Source organism: Ambystoma mexicanum, chromosome 10 (assembly GCF_040938575.1).
Source record: "Ambystoma mexicanum isolate Mex_15411 chromosome 10, UKY_AmexF1_1, whole genome shotgun sequence".
Classification (NCBI taxonomy): Eukaryota; Metazoa; Chordata; class Amphibia; order Caudata; family Ambystomatidae; genus Ambystoma; species Ambystoma mexicanum.
This window is the reverse complement of record NC_090932.1, coordinates 1,550,476,972-1,550,494,374: the sequence shown is the minus strand read 5'-3', so window position 1 is coordinate 1,550,494,374 and position 17,403 is coordinate 1,550,476,972. Positions and strand designations below refer to the sequence as shown.

Genomic DNA, 17,403 nt, shown 5'->3' with positions numbered 1-17,403 from the left:
TTGCAGTCGACCAGTTTTTTTTCGACGAGTTGACTGGACACCATGTACATACATTTCAATGCGTACCCCGTTTTAGAATTTAGGGTGTGCTTTGAAGGGCGCATAATGAGCCCTTCTTTGTGCAAAGGGGTTGGAAAGGGTACCTACATTTGTATGCCCTTGGCGCATAGTGCATGTCTGTATTGGACTTGTGACAAAAAAAACTTTGGGGCTCTGGCCCCAGGTAGCTAAGAGGGGTGTGGGGGTGAGGGTAGAGAAATGAACCGGGAACGCCGGGTGGAGAACTGGGGATGGACAGGGGTAGAGTCGGGTGTCCAGGGGTGGATGGGCTTATAGGGATCTCGGGAGATTTTCGGTAGGCCTTCTGGACCCTGGGTCTCTTTTGTGTGCTAACCGATTTACAATTTTTTTCTGATATGAAGGGGATTGGATTTGCTGAAATTGTGCAATATGGGGCCACTTTTAAAATTATTTCTAGGGCCTCTTTTGATTGCCAGTCCTTCCCGGGATTCCTGGTTGCTGCAAGGATCAAAGTCAAATCCCTCTGCATCCATAAGGCTGTCTGGGGCCGGAGACCACGCCATCTACAACTTGCTCATGCCAAACACTCTCCCTCTAGATCTTTACTCTCTTCCGACTCTAACTCTCTGCTTGTCACGCGCTTCTCTAAGCAGCGAGCGGCGGTCAATCACTTTCCTCGGCTGGCTCCCTCCTCTGGAACAGCCTCCCTCTGTCTTGAGCCGGATCTCCTCAAATTCCAGATGCGCCTGAAGACTTTGCTCTTCACCGCCTCCTTCCTCCTCCCACTCCCCTGCTAAACCCCACAGTCGCTGAGATTGGTGGCATGGACTATTGTGTCCTCCATGCCTTCCGCCCAATCTCCTTTAGCCTCCTCCCGTGTCCAGCACTTGCCCCTTGGGTACCCACCGGCCTGTGCTTCCCTCACAGGACTCCACTTCTTGTATTGGCAGAAGACCACTCATTACCATGGGGCCTCTGTCAGGCACTTACCGGTCCCCGGTAATCAGTGGAGTAACTTTGCTGAAAATGTTGGGGGGGGGGGACAAGACATCTGAAGGAAAGGTGCCCAGCCAAATGAATGGGGGCAAAATAGTGTGCCATGAAAGTTAGGGGGGTGGGGGGGGCATCCCGGTCCCCCTCCTACAATTACACTCATGCTGGTAACGGACATCCTGTCAGCCCCCCCCTCCTGGGAAATCCCAGCACTTGCCCCCTCCCCTTGTCCCCCTCTCTTTTGCACTTGCACGCTCTGAATGCTCACAAGGCCTAGTAGGACAACCTCTAGCTTGCTCATCATTGTTTTTCTATTTGCCTTTGTCCCATGTTTCCTCCACATGCCCAGTGGGCACTTAGAAACACAATTTCTTAATGTATAATCCAAATACACAAATAAATTAAATACATGAATTAGTTCGGTCTTTACGTTTTAATATCAACTAAATTGACTTCTAAAAGTTAGGAAAGGTCAGCTTTAGGGCAATCGACAAAACAGAATTGCTGAAAAAAAGCACCCGTGTTTTTTCATTAAATATTATCGCATAGACCCAGATCTAAGAAATCGGCTAGCTGAATAAAACGGAAACAAGGACCCATATAGTTTGCCAAACGTCAGTGGACCACTCCTAGACGGCATCAAGCACCGAGCAGGATAAGAGACCAAGTGGCGCTACATATAAGAAACGTCGAGTAACCACCAGGGGGCGCCAAAGACCAGGGAAAGGCACCACCCGTGTTCTATGGTACGGACAGAATTTTATAGCTGGGAAAAAGCGTCGAATTGGGCAAAAAAAATTATGGAAAACACCCAGCGCATACAAAGGATTACTGGTCTGGTAAAGTATGAGTACGACGGCAAAACATAAGGGAACCCATTCATGTATGTTTAATTACATCTTGCAAGGTTACCAGCGCGCTTTTAGCCGTCTAAATGCATGCACATGTGATGGGCTGGGGCTGTGCCTGGGATCCCTGTGCAGTTTAAATAACAGAGAATCTCAGCCTCTGCAATGCACGAAATACACGGGGACCTTTAGAACAATGGAACAGATAGTCTATGGGCAGAGATGATAACGAGGGTTATTGGCAGGGGTCGCTGATTAGGGAGGGGAAAGCCTGACGACCTCATGATTAACCCTTTCATTTGTGGGTGCCTGCGCAGCTTTGCTCCACTTGCAGCAATATTTCACATGATCTGACCTTCCTATGGACACTTATGGTCTGCGTGAGCCAATCCCTCGCTTGCCGCCCTCTGCATGAGCCAATCCCTAGCTTGCTGCCTTCGGCTATGAAGGAGGGAGCAATGTGCGTTCGCTTTGAGGACAAGTTCCTCGAGGGATACAAGGGTGCAAAATCAATCAGCAACAATTCACACTTTTTTTTTTATTGTAGTGGTGTATACAAACAAAATTATGCAATGCAAACTGCAGTTAAAATATTTGAATTATTATGTGTACCAAATATGTCACATATTTATTTCAATTTTAACATAATTACCACATTTGTCTATGCCATTGTTTACCCACTTTAGAAAAGCAGCACTCTAAATTTCTCGCCATTGTTCCAAACTATCGGCACTATTTTCAGTGCGGTTTAGTTGGAGAGAATGCCCATTACCCACCAAAAAGCACACAATTCTGGTGGGGGAGCAAGGGGAGGTGGTCTTTGAAGGGGTTTCCACTGCATTAATAAATGGGTGCCCAGTTGTTAGGCTTAAATAGTAGATGCCCTGACGGGGATCTATTTGGGGGGGGAGGGGCGACCCCCAAAATATAGGCCTACAGGTTTGAGCCAGGGTACTAAGGGAGTCCATATGAGGATTCCATTGAGGCAGGAAAGGGATAAGACTCTCGCGTCTCGGGACCGACGCCAACCCACTGAAGCACACGTCTCCAAGTTGAGAATGTTTGTAACCAGAAACCGAATTTCTCACTCCAGAAAGGCCTTGTGACAGTGGGACAGAGCCCCAAGATCTGGAAAAGCCCAAACACCAACATCTGCCCTTTATTCATTCATTTGTGTGGCCGGCCCCTTCAGAAAGCATGGGTATGCTTGGGGGGTATAGACTGCCATTGGCTCACCACCCCTCTGTTTGAATGATTCATTTTATGTGATTGGATGCTTTGTTCACTCACTGCCCTCAGAGCAATCTCTGGAACCGGAGGTGCTTGCCAAACCGCGTGCACAGCGACCGCCTCTGGAAACTGCCAGCCGCCTGCTGCAGAACTGCGTTGCCAGTCCCAGTGCATTGCTCTCCCGACACGTTGGCAGTACTGGCTAGCTTTTCCTTTATTTGCTTCTGCGTCCCTGAGCGCCCTCTTCATCATCAAGGGTCTTCTGTAGGTCTCACTCCACTGGACCATCCAGATCCTCTCCTTGGCGCACCTTTGCAGAAGGCGCCCCTGCCCCCCACAAAAGCCCCTCGTGAGGGATGTAACCTGAAGAAAGATCCACCTCTCCAAACTGGTAGCTATGGCAGAGTAGTTCAGTAAGTAGGTAGTCTGGAAGTGGCGTACAGTTATTCCCAATAGTCACCCCTAGAAAATACAGCACACTGGTTCAATGATCAAATATAAGAATATCTTGAAGGTCAAATTAGTGCTTTGGATTCAATATGACACATGGCAAGACCCAGTGTATGTATACACCCTGTACCTGGCCATGTACCTACATTTAGCTTCGGAGTGGGTAAGGATGACCGCTATCTGGTGATGGGCGTAATGCATAGAAGTCCTGTTCACGTCCCAAAAATGCCACAAATAAATAGTGACGGGTATCCCCTCACCTCCGGCACTCCGTAGGAATAATGATACAAATGTGCACCCTACATACACTAAATATTACACACCTAGACAGAGGAAAATGAGTTTACACTAAACCAACAATACTCGGAGGGCCACCACTAGTTGGGATACAATTAGTGCAACAATACCAGACACACAAAGGCTCCTTACGCTCCTAGAAATCTAGAATTCTGCATATAACGGTTTATTTTTGTAACGCCACATTTCCTTTGCTGGGAGCGTAACGCAGGGTTTTTAAAACTGTGTAATAAATGGGTGCTATGGGTTAAAAATCCAGTCTCTTTTAGAAAACTCCTGGGTCCCAATCAATTGCAGAGGCAAGTGCCTTCCATTTATTGGAGTTTATAGAGGTTTGCCAGAGGAATAAACGGGACAAATCTGATGGGCACGGCCAGGCTATAAGATCATCTCGTAAGTCTAGTTCTATCCCACAGGTGCGGGAATGGTGGCAACTAAGAGCAGACCCTTTAGGAGAATTGCGGTTCCAGCTTCAGGATCAAAAGCCCCAGGAAGACCGGCAGTCTCTGCAAGCCACCCATGTCTAATTGGCATGTGGATGGGTGGAGAGAGGTGGGTTGGAGGGGTATGCAAGAGGATAGTCATTATGTCTGTAGCTACGGTTTCAATTTTTTGTCATGAAAGGTAGCTTCATCTGGCAGAAGTGTTGTGCAAAGTGTCTTTCAGTGTCCTGTGAGAGCAGATGCGTGCAGGATGGTGACCGTGCCTTCAGATAAAGTTCCATAAGCATGGAGTGCGATAGGTTGAAGTACATTGTCTCCGTTTTCTAACATTCACCATATCCGGAGACATCTAGAATGAATGTTAATTTAGTGGCATTGATCTACTTGAAGTCCGCTATACTACAGCGGATACATGTTAGAGCACATATATTGAACTTGGAACTAGCCAAGTCTGATTCTACTAGTTCTACATTCCATGAAAAGGCCGTGTTCTACAATCGCCAAGTTTCAATGCACTGGCTACAACAAGCGTTCACCTAAATTCAATACATAGGTTATAATTCAACCCTCAACTAGATATAGTACACGGCTACATTCTCTGCCTTCTTATATACCCGGAATACTGAGCTTGCTAGTTCCAAAAATCACATAGGTTAAGTGTAGTGGCTACTCTCCATATTTCCAGGAGCAATGCATTGGCCACCCTTACAATTGTTCTAAGTTGTCATACATGAGCCACCTTTCCCAACCCCTTCAAGCGTAATACACGGGCTGCTCTTAAAACATTCCCAGGAGCAATACATTGGCTATCTTCATTTTATGTGTAAGTGCTATCCTCATGAAAATGCTGTGTTTACGTATAGGCTAGCATCATAGTCCGTCTAAGTGCATCAGCGCATAGGTTACCCTTAAATCTTCTAATTGCAGTGCTTTGGCTCTCTTCACACGACCTCCAAGAGCAATAGATATTTGTATGTCCTTATTTGTATAGCGCGCCTGGCTCAAAGGCATCTGGGCACTTATCTTAGGTTACAGGTACGGGTGTTAAGATAGTACATGAGATGATACAAAGCAAAGTAAAGTAATTCCAGGCAGGTGCATACATAGAAGGCAGCTATTAGGTTCTATGTACAGGATATTTACAAATAAAAATACAGTATATACAGTTCTGAATAGAGAATTAGAGTCCCATAGAGGGGAGTGACCGAGTACCATGTAGTGTAGGCCATTGTGAAGGTTGGATGTTTCAAGCAGTGAGCCACGGTTTGGCTTTGCACTTGAAGGTCTTGAAGGAACGTTCCGATCTAAGAGGGGTGGGCATGGTGTTCCACATTTTAGTGGCAAGGACCAGGAAACTAGTTCCGCCCGCTTTCTGCAGCTTGAATCTGGGAATGGACAGACAATGGGATTGGGTGGATCTGAGGTCGGTTAGATTTGTGCGGTGTAAAGCGGCAGGCAAGATAAGTGGGAGCCTGATTAGCGAGACACTTGTGAGTAAGTGCAAGCGTTTTCAGGGAAATTCTTTGAGCTACTGAGAGCCAGTGTAAGTTGTGTCTAGTGTCCGAAATGTGCCGGTTCTTGGATATGTTAAGGGCTGGCCTTATGGCGTTATTTTGTGTGACCTGAAGTTTGTTTAGATTGCTTTGAATCGTCCCTAAATATAGTGCATTGCAGTAGTCGATCTTCGACAGTGTTCTAGCTAAGATAGTGCAGTTTGCGGTGGTTGGGAATGGTCGGCAGGCTGTGATGAGTTTGCATGTGTATGTGGAAGCTGACGTAACAGCGTTAGTTTGTTTAGAGAGTGACAAGGTGGAGTTGAGGATAGATACCAAGAGTTTTAGTGTCATTGGAGACCTTGACGGGAATGCCGTTGATGGTAAATGAGTTGAAGGCAGGATCTAGTTTGTTGAGACGATGAGGTGAACCCAGGATGAGAGCTCCGTCTTATCGTCATTGAGGCAAAGCTCGTGTTGAGCCATCCAGGCCTGACTGACTAGGTAGACATCATTCAGGGATTTAGTGTCCGCTGTATGGTCACCAGTGATAGGTATGAGTATCCGGATGTCCTCTGTATAATTATTGTAGATTGCGCCCATATGGTCAAGGATATCAAATAGGGGTTTAGTAAACAGGTTATATAGTGTTGGGGAGACACATGATCCCTGTGGGACACAGCAGAGCACAGGAGAGGGCTCCGCAGACGCCGAAGGGGAGAAAAAACCTGCATCAATCTATTGTCTAGGAAGGATCTGATCCATGAAGTGGCAGAGTCTGAGAAATGGGCAGCAGATTTAAGATGTTGACAGAGGATTTGGTGGTTGACAAAGTCAAAAGCTGCTGATGGGTCTAATAACAGTAGGAGGGCGAGTTTACCATTGTCTTTTAGATGCTCAATCTGAGTTTTGAGGGCGGTTTCGGTACAGTGTTTAGGTCGGAAACCAGATTCCCTGAGGCCAAGGAGTTCGTTGGATTCCAGATACTCCTGTATCTGTAAGAAGGCGGCGTGGTCCAGTATTTTAAGTAAGAATGGTACTGTGGTGATGGGCTTATAGTTGGAGGGTGTTTTACGGTTAAGGGTGGGTTTCTTTAGAAGGGGGATGACCCACACGTCTTTTAAGATTGTCAGGGACGATACCAGAGCTGAAGGAAATGTTTATGAAGGTGGTGATAAAAGAGGCTAGTTCATGTGAAGCCTCCTTAATGGTAGAGGCCGGGCAGGAGTCACCTTGGCAGTTTGATGGTTTGAGCTTGTTGATAATGTTTTCCACTTCCATTATGGTTAATGGTGCAAAGCGGAAAGGTTTGTGAGTGAGAGGGGGTGTGGGGTGTGTGGTGGTATGTGACATGGGGGGGGGTTGAACTGGTAATCAGGTTGAAGGCTAGTTTGTTTGGCATTGATTTTGGCCTGGAGTGTAGCAATTTTGCTGAAGAGCACATTTTGGATGTTCGTACACCATGTGCTATCTTTTGCTACAGGTGTCTGGTGGGGTTACAGGAGTTTCAAGTTCTTTCAAGATCTTGAAAAGCTCTTTGGTGTTAGACTGCGCTTGCCAGATATGCTGATTGTAGGTGTCTTGTTCGCCAGGAAAATACCCTCTTTATAGTTTAAGGTTGCTAAGGTAAGATTGTCTTTGTTGGCGTCAGAGGAATGACTCTTCCATCGGGCTTCCGCGGTTCGCTTCTCTTTGCGTAACACTCTTAAGTGTGGAGTGAACCACGAGTTAAGGTGAGATTTCCTTAGATTGATGGGCGCAATGGCGTTCAATGCTTGGAGCATGGTGTGGGTGAAGGTGTCAATGATGTAGGGTCAGTGGAGCAAGATGACGCATTGTTCAGAATGAGAGGGAGTAGATTCTCACGTGTTATGTGCCTTTTATTTCTAGTAGGAAGGGGGGGGGGCCATGTCTTGCTTGAGACATTGGTTGATCGCTTTGATATTGAAAGTGATTGTGTGGTGATCTGACCAAGCACATGGAGAATTGGCTTGAAGGCTGATGTTGCAATTAGTCAACTAGCCAGTCTAGAGTTCTCCCTTTTGAGTGAGTGGGTTCCTGGATGCGGTGGGTGAATCCCGGGTCAGTTAGTGTTGGCCAAATCCATAGCTTTACTATCGTTGGTGTCTTGGAAGCCAAGGTTGAAGTCGCCAAGTAGCATAGTCTGGGATTGGATTTTGATTTTGTCAACTAGGATGGATGTAATGTTGCCAGCGAAGGTGGTGGCTGGTCCCGCAGGCCTATAGATAAGATGTAGGGTAGATATTTGGTTGGAAGTGATAGGGTTTACAGAAAGTAGTTCTGCTGAGGGGATCTGAAGATTAGGGATGATTCTGAGACCAGTGGACATTTTGTGTATGATGGCGACACCGCCACCTTTCATTTCATTGGTGTTGTGATCGCACTGATGATGTATGCAGAGGGGGATTGCTAGCCTACACAATTCGTCCAAGTGTGAAACTTGGCTAACCTATACATTTCTTCCAGGTGCAATGAAAAGATTAACCTACACAGCTCTTCTAAGTGCGATACATGGGCTAACTTTCACCATTCTTTCAAGAGCCGTACACGGCGGACGTACACACTGTTTCTGAACACAATACGTGGGCTAATCTGCACAATACTACCAAGTGTGACATGGTGGCTAACCTCAAATTCTTCCAAGTGCAATACAATGGCTAACCTACGCATTACCCGCCCCATACATAACCTGCCCAATTTTTCCAAGTCCAATACATGGGCTAGCCTACATGATTCCTACTAGTGCAATATGTTGGCCAACCCACACAACTCTTCCCAGTGCAACACGTGGGCTAGCCCACACAATTTCAGTCAATGGTGCCCCGCGGAAGAACTCGACTCGAGAGAAAATGGCTGAGACTAGAACTTAAAGAATACATTAATATCCCAGTGGCCCCAAAAGGTTACTTTGGGCTGCTAATGTGGCAAAGCCAACACTAAATTACAGCGTTCTCCATCCTACTCCACAAAACCATTCTAGGGTGATGTAATCATGGGACCAAAATGGAGTGCTTAAAAAGCACCCCTGTCCTTGTGGGCTACTATAGGATAATATGGTTAAAAAAAAAAGTTGCCCTGACAAGGGGACATCAGTAGAAGTTCCTCTGACCGCAGACATAAACCAGAGATCCTAGATAAGAAAAGGGAATGAACAAAATGTTTACGTGTTTCACAATGAGACGTCAAAACCCCCAAAAATTGAATTATACCTAACCACTTCCTTTCTTCTTGCCACTGAACCATGCACAAGAAACCTCTGTCAGCACCTTTAGGATATTGTAAGAACAAATCCTCTGCATGACAGTAGGGGTTGAAAGTGTTTAAGGGGCACATAAACCACAGTTGCCACTATATTCTGAAAATCCCGTTGCACGCTGCACATCGAGCAATTGCACATGGACGCCCGTGACTTTTCTTCAAAGGTTATCCTGAGGGTTATGTTTTATACACATTTTTGCCAACCAAACCGCTTAACAAGTAAGTGCCACACTTAACAAGCCCTCCCAGCAAAATCCATCATGAAACTAGAGCCTGTAATGCCCTTTTCAAGTGACTTGTGAGATGACACTTAACCCACTGTATCAACGTTCGGTTGTCGATAATCTGCATTTACAACACGTCAAAGGGGACTGCGCTTACGCCTCTAACAGACTTCGCCAAATCACTTAACAAGCCTCCCCAACAAGCTCCACCACAGTACTGAAATTCCAGCGGACTGCGAAAGCCCTAAACCAGTCTTTGAACAGACTGTGTACTAAAGCGCCTAACAAGCATCTCTAACAGCCAGTGCCACAGCACTTAAAGGCTCTGACAGCATGCATGCCAAAGCACTTAAGCCATGTCATCATACCTCACAGGTCCTAGAGAGGCTATGCCCAATTAGCTTACAAGCCCGTCATATTTCAAAGAGCATTACAAGGTTTTCAGACATTGTTGCAAAATCCTTTACAGGCCTTTCCTGGTATCGCAAGTGCCAGTCTCATGTACTGTATTGTAGGTCAATAAACCATTTATGTAACCAATAAGTTTGATCGCAGACACCCTTCTGGCATTGGGCCTTTGTACTGACCATTGGGTGACCAATGGGAAGACTGGTTATTTCAGGCAGAATGTAAGACCAGAGGGTGAAGAAAGTTTCTTGAGATTAATTTGGGGTGTAGTTGGTCATGCCAGAAGAACCCCTACTCTGTGATGTACAGTCTGTGGAAACGCCTGTTCAGGGTTCCCTGTGATCACGCATTTGATGCATGCTTTATCCTGCAGCGCAGTGCATCTTGATGCCGCCACACTAGGGATTTGTCCATGCAGCGCTGCGTCCTATTGGGATTTGAGCAGGTTCTGGGGAAGCGAGTATCCATAAAGAGCAAAGGTTGCGACTGAAAAAGTTGTGAGCAACGCGGAAGGCAGAGGTCTGTCTCTGCTTGTGACAGCATCTCATCTCCTTTTATCTTGTATAGGTTTCTCCTCTGCCTCCTACTTAAAGATCCATGTTAAAACCCACCATGGGGCCCTGCTTCCCCAGGCCTCTCAGCACCCGGAGTCCATCTCAGATGGGGGAGCGGCTTTCCACTGTGTCCGGATGTGTGGCGTCAAAGGCAAGCGGCACCTGGCTATGCACTTTGCTTCTCTACACATGATATGGAGTTGCGGGAGGCGGGACTGGGCTCGGGAGAATGGGACTCGCCAGGGGGAACGAGGGCAGCAGATCACACTACTGTTGGATTTGGCCAGACGTGTCCTTTGGTGACCATCCCATCCCAGTCTCTTGTTATACCGATTTTGCTTCATCACGGTAGCATAAAGCTGCTTAAGTATTCACCTGGAGGCCATTGTAGCCTTTACGCTTACACCCTAATCATATAATCTGTCGGCTTGCATTGACCTCAAAGTTACGTGCTCTTACAACCAGTAAGAGGACCATGGCATGGAGCAGCCATGAAATTGAACTTTGCAAATTATTTGGCAAACTTTAATTTGTTGACTGTAGGGATGGGGATGGTTACAGGTTTGACCACTTCTATTATCTGTCTATGCATGCAGCTTCAAATGGTCAACCAGGTACCTCTGTGCTACAGAGTCTTTAGACACATCTGGGCAGGTGTTAAAGGGGGAGAATAGCCGATTGGCCTCTTCTGTTCAGCCCTCCTGATCTGAGCGAGATGAAACTGCCTCAAGCCAGTTGTATGAAATGCAAAGCTGCAGTGGGACACATTCCTGTATGTAATTTCTAAATACATTGGGGTAAACTCCCTGATCACTCTGATGGATAGTGTAAGAGGGGATTCAAGGCCTTCATGAGCAAGCAGTCTGCGGAGGAAGGTCACGAATTGGGAGACCATGTCCCTTGTCCACCATTGTTTCAGTGGCCCAGAGGCAAGAGCTGCTCTCAGACCCCTGCAGTGGATCCATCGACAGAGCCCAATGATTGAAAGGGCACTGAGATGAGACTGAACTCTCCCGACCCTCTACAGTGGAATCCCCTAGAAATAAAATGTGTAGTAAATGCTGTATGTGCTATTCAGCACTAAAGATGAGCAATGCCCTTCCTTCTCCACTCCCCGGACCTGCAGACCCCAGAGAAAGTAAGGAGGGGGGGCAAGTGACCGAGCATAAGAATTATCCTCACTCGAGAGAAGCCGAGGATGAACTGAGCATGCAAGTGTTGTTTCCTCTGGGCCCGGGTTAACTTCTCTAGATGCGATGCAAAGGTATCTAGTGTTTCCATTAAAAAGGTTTCCAACGAAACCTTTTCCATCGAAACCTATCCATCGAAAATGTATGCATCAAATGCATATGTGTATGGTAAAGGGTTCATTTTCGTTGGGGTGGATTTTTAAGGGTAAAGAATTGGGGTTGGGGGGCCCAAAAAAATAGAAAAAAATGTATTCGATGCAAATTGTTTAGATGGATAGCTTTCGATGCAAAACGTTTGTTGGAAGTTTTCATTGGAAAGACCATAAACCGACTGAAAAGTCTCTGTGATGGAACGCTTCTCTGAAGTGATTACATGCATTCATTACAAGCCCCCTTTTTGTAGTAATGACTGAGCACGCTCCTTTCCCCACATTGTGTCCTCTAGTGGTAAAGCAAGGATTCGTTGGTCCTGGTTGCAGGCTCACTATTGCACCTAAAATTAGGTTCTGCTCGGAAGACGTCCATGATTAATTGAACTTCTAATTTGAGATCCCTTTCAAACTGGATCTTGGTTTACAATTCCAGTGAAGCCAAGAGGGAAGGCCCTTTCCATTTGAGAAGACCCTAGGGTATTCTCCCAAAAGGCAAGCAGCGTAATTATTGGGGTTTAGTCTAAGATTCTCTGCACTCTTGTGATATCTTTTATGCAGAAGGCACAGACTAAGTGGCTGTTGAGACGCTTCCTTTCCCCACTTGGATGCCTCCTTTCGGATGACCTGCAGGAATGCAATTGTGGTTTTAGATTCTCTCCAACTCCTTTGCAATAAGCTGTTTCGAAGGAGTGAGGCTGGGCAAGTATTTGATTCAACTTCCTCCCTTACGCTTTGAGTTGGTTCTCCAAAGAGAAACCAAACATGACTTGACCTTGGACTTCCCTCCACCCCAACATCCAAGGAAGTGTGGCTTCAAGGTAGAAGATGCAAAACTGGGCAACTAAGGGGCCTTGACTCTCAACTCAACCTTATGAGGACAGGTCTAATGATCAAGGGAACATGGTGGATCTGCTCCCCCCCTCCAGTCACTCGTATAGTGTCAGGACCTAGACAGCCAGATGCTGATGCACTATACTGTCCTGAGATGAATCTAGTACATACAGCTGAGCCAAATGACCCTGTCCTCCAAAACCACAGGGCATCCCACCATAGCAAGGACTAGAAGTAACTTGATTTCTAGATTGCCGCCTTCCCTCAATCGCTGCATTGATCTATGCCTTATAAGGAGGGCAGTAGGTGAAATGGCATGATACTCCACTCTGCCTCCTTAAATTAGATCAGTTGGGAAAATACAATATATGAAGGCGTTTGCTCTTTTTCTCCCCATGATTAGTTTAAAAAGCAGCCACGCACCTGCTAGGAGACGATAATGGAGGATTTATGATCGCCTGCTTGGCGATTGGCCCTGGTTTCCCTCATTCTTAAGGAGGCAATCCTTTAAATAAAGAAAGGCCAACTATTTCCAAGCCATTATGCTCGTGCATACATAAGCACTCTGAATCCCTTGTACATTTCCTTATTTTTGAAAATTATGATGTTTAAGTGTTTAAATAAATCCAAAGGAACAAATAGTGGGTGTATGAAATGCAAAACGGGGCTGCCGGTCAACATGCATTTCATGCCCGCTGCAGTTCTTCAGGACTAGACCAAGAGAAGCTGTTGGTCATTGATGGCACCTTTGCATCAGATTGCCCAACCGCAGTGCCACCTTCGATGGTCTCTTTAGAGCAGCTGATAACTGAATAGGCATGTTGGCATCCCTTCCCAACCTATTCCCCTCCCAAGAAGTGATCCTGCGTGAACGCATGGTTCATCTGGCGAGAGGTTGCTGATCCAGGGAACGTTGGAAGTAGCCTCCCCAATCGACTCGAATGCAGATCCCTTTGTCAGGGATCCAGTGATCTTCCCTCTCAACCCCATAAGGTAGTCCACCCTGAGTGGTTGTTGATTAAATGGGCATGCGAGCAAGTTTCCATCTCGCCATTTATTCAGCTTTCTTCTCACCATTTATTCATTCATTCATTCATTCAGAGGTGAAGCCAAGGGTTGGATGCATGTGGTGAATGATGCCGAACAGGTGGCGCCCTGGAGGAGGACCAATTATATAATTGCTGTGGTGACAGAGCGAAGATACCTCCCTTGTTTTCTTAAAGATTTTGTGGCCTGTACTGAAGTCCTCGATGTGCACCGAGATTTAGCTCACTTGAACTCTTCTAGTAAAACGCAGATTGATGGGGGCACAGACGGTTCCACTTTGCACCTCTAAAATGTATTCTAGTAGATGAACCAGTGGGCGTTCTTTGTCAGAAGCCAAAATCATGAATGTTAGCATGCTTCCTCACTTGGGTTGGTCACCCTAGTGCAGGGCAACCAGATGTTTGGGACTATGACTCCCATGATCCCTTTCCGTTGGCTATGCTGGCTAGGGATAGTGGGCGCTGTTGTCTGAAAACACTTGGAAAGACGAAGGTTGCAGACCATGGCCTAGCGATGCAGCCCGTGGTCGAAATGGCCACATGAACTGAATTCCCTTTACACCTTTTAAGATGTACCTGCTTTATTCTTGCACATACAACTTGTCCTCTAAAAGGTGCCAGTGATTGATGGTTGAGATTATGGGGAGTTCTTCAAAAAAGGGGAGGATGGTTAAATACTCTTGCCCCAGAATGGGCACGCAGTGGATAGACTTGAAGAGAGCGCTCCACAGTGCTATATTTTGGAGGTCATGCTAACGAGCAGCTAATTAAGCTATGTAAATTGTGATTGGACGAGGCAGAATGGTTATTGTCAAAATAGACCGAATCCTCCCCTGAATTGAGGATTGCAGGCGAGCATGGTTCAACTTCAAAGTTCACAAAGACTGCTCGCCCCTCCCATCTCTGAACCACATGCTCCTAGAGCAAAGCCAAATATTTCAAGCCCCCCCCCCCCCACTATCTTTAAGCCAGGAGAGCTGGCTTGAAGATTGAATGGTCACAGGCACGAGGCCCCTAATTGCAGACCCTCAAGGATCCGATTTAATGGTCCTAGAGACTGAGCTCCTCCCTGCTGCCAGCTATCCCTAGCTAGACTGCACACCCCTCCACAGATCAGCCTTCCTTTGTGGCCATCCCTGCTGCAGCTTTGATCTCCCGCCCATTCACAATTCCTCGAGTGAGTGACATTAAACATTTGATGCTGCTGTCGCTGATCTCTTCCTGGCTAAGAGTGTAATCCACTGCACCCACCCTGCAGAGAGGGAGGCCAAGCATGAAATGGACAGTGTGTTGCGGTAATGGCCAGTAGAGCTAAAGGACTCCAAACTAGGACTGCCAATTCACTGGCAAATAACAGAATGCATAGGTTCCCTTATAGTACCGCAGGAACCTTCCGACAATCCTATAAACTGGGCCTGGAAGCTATGCAGGATTGGGAGTAACCCTTTAGTACTGTGAGTGACTGAACTGCCGAGAGAGGGAGTAAGCAGCAGGTAGAGCAGGGCATGGTTGACTCTAGGCAGGGACTGCTATGGTGCTGCAGAACAGAGGCTGATGTGCCGCAGTCTGAAAGAGGGAACAAAAACACAGACTTCCATGACAAAAACCATACGAGGGATGTTCACCAAAGGTCTATGGGGACTCTCTGAGAGTGCCTTCAGTAGTCGAGTGCTGGTGTATAATATTATACCTATTACCCAGTTCATCAGGCAAGAAGGACTAATGTACTGGCTGTACGGTGCCCTTTAAAATGACCCTAATGGGCACTGGTTACTCCTGGGCATATATTACAGCGGCTAAAAATAAAAACACTGAGCGGTTGCCGAAATGCCACAGTGGGTGCTCCACGTACTCTAACTAGAACAGAGGAAGGCACATGGGCATAGTCGAGGAGGAATGCAACATGTATGTTTAAAATAATTCAAGGCTGGGCAATTTAGGCAGGCATCAGGGTAGTGATATTACTTGGCAAAGCTGAACTTGAGGGTGAAGAATACCTCTTTGACAGATTACAATGAGCGAAGGGAGAAAGTGCCCCCAAGTTGCAACATGACGGAAAAGAGTAGCGCTGCCTTACAGGCAAGACTCTAGAACTTTACAGAGGTGAAGCTAGCATGGCACTGGTAAGTAAGCACAGGAAATGGGTGGCATTGCAATTCTAAGTTGTGCTTCATGCTGGATTCCTTGCTTCTCAGCGCTGTAATTGTTGCAGTTACTGTCTAATTTAAAGGTACGATATCCTTAGAAGCATGAAGGACAGAGTCAGATGTCTGGGTCAGGTGCTGATCTGGCTGAGCTGTCGGATTGGCTAGCAATTCTCAGTTGGCGAAGCAAAAAGACGGTGTGCCCGGCTAACCTAGCAATTGAAGAAGGGCCACAGAAACCAGCAGTGCCCAAATTCTGGCAAAAGCGTGACCGCTTTTGCTAGCAAGGAGAGACTCTGAAATTGGGAACTGCTAGCTACAACACAAAGCCAGGAAAGTGTTGGGCACTTGGGAGCTGGTATGCATATTAAGGGATGAGCAGAGCTGTAGTTCAAACACTAATCTGTGTTCCAGCTAAGAAAATGCTAGAGCAAAGGCTTGCCATCATGTCAGGGCTTGGGTATTTCTTAAATAGGCACAGCCTGGGATATGTAAGTGAGCAACCAGCACTGACCAGTAACTTGTTTTCTAATTCTGATCATATGTGGAATCTGTGATGGTGCCGAAAGTCTGGCCCGTGGCATTCGGGGGCATGTTTAGAAGTAGATGGGTTCGAGAATACTGCCCCATCCTTGGGTCTGTAGGAAAGCTAGATATCTAATTGTCTTTGTAATGATGTCAGAACCTCTGGTGCATAAACTGGGCATGCAGCAATATTGCATTGTTTACGTTAGCAACAGTGGGTGACTTGTGGGTTGCAATGCTTTGGCAAAGCTTTAACCCCGTATTGTAGAACCAATGGAGAAAGGGAAATTGACATGGGTGCCAAATAAATAGTCCACATTCGGTCTGACCTCGAAGCACTGTGACTCCTAAATCAGGTGAGCCTCAAGAGCAAGCTGCATCAGCGTTTCAGTGTAGGCCCCTTAGCTGGCTACTCTCTGCCACTCCGAATGCGTTCCCTTGGGAGATCGAGGCTAAAGGTTTAATGGGCAATGAGAATGTACTCCACTTCTCACTGCAAATGCCAGACTTGGCAATGGCAACACCTTCTAAAGAAGAGGCATCCTATTCCTGGACAGTCGCTTGAGAGTGGTAGGGTAATCGGTCAATGATCTGAGCTCACTCTTCCTAGCACTAGGCCAAGCATTGAATGCCCAGGGTTCACTCTCGCCCATTCGGTGCTCGTGATCTAGCGAGAGGGCGGAGGCTTGATGGCAGGGTGCACCTCCTATTCATTGAGGACGTTTCCACAGAGAAGGGCTTTTCAAATGCTGAGTGGGGAAGAAATGGTGGGCTCCCCGTGTAGATGCTCACTGTATTCAGCATAGACTCTCTCTCCAGTTCTATGGAATGTGTGCATATGTTGTGCTTTCACCTGTTGTGCTTGTTCTGATCAATTTGTTTGAAAATTTTGGAATCACTCCCCGGTCTTCCCAGTTGTATCGGCATTCCTGGTGGCCTCTTGACAGAATTGCCCAACGCATTTCTGCTCGGCTTATTTCAGCCCTGCAGTTCTTGCCACAGCATAGTGTGTATCCCAACGCTGGTGTCAAGCATGACGGAGGGGTTGCCAGTGCTTCAACTGACAGGGACTGAAACGCCTGTATGTAGGAATGCGTTGGGGATGTCAGGTTGCTGTTATCTGGGAAGAACCTTCCCCGCAGAGAGTGTGCATTGATGGGCGCTTGGATGTGGCAGTGGGGCATTGATCGGCGCTTGGGTGTGGCAGTGGGGCATTGATCGGCGCTTGGGTGTGGCAGTGGGGCATTGATCGGCGCTTGGGTGTGGCATTGATCG

At 46.9% G+C, this 17,403-nt stretch overlaps 1 protein-coding gene across 6 annotated transcripts in view; it reads left to right on the top strand.

The window, feature by feature from the left end:
- The window catches only part of PATZ1 (POZ/BTB and AT hook containing zinc finger 1), a 69,586-nt gene that overhangs the window by 50,119 nt on the left and 2,064 nt on the right, over window positions 1–17,403 (top strand). For 3 of the 6 annotated variants that reach the window (XM_069619804.1, XM_069619803.1, XM_069619802.1), the window contains exon 4: window positions 10,254–10,391. The exons of the other annotated variants lie outside the window; for them this stretch is intronic. In XM_069619804.1, coding sequence (XP_069475905.1) covers window positions 10,254–10,391 — 138 coding nt within the window. The remainder of the gene's footprint in view (window positions 1–10,253; window positions 10,392–17,403) is intronic. 6 annotated transcript variants of the gene reach the window in all.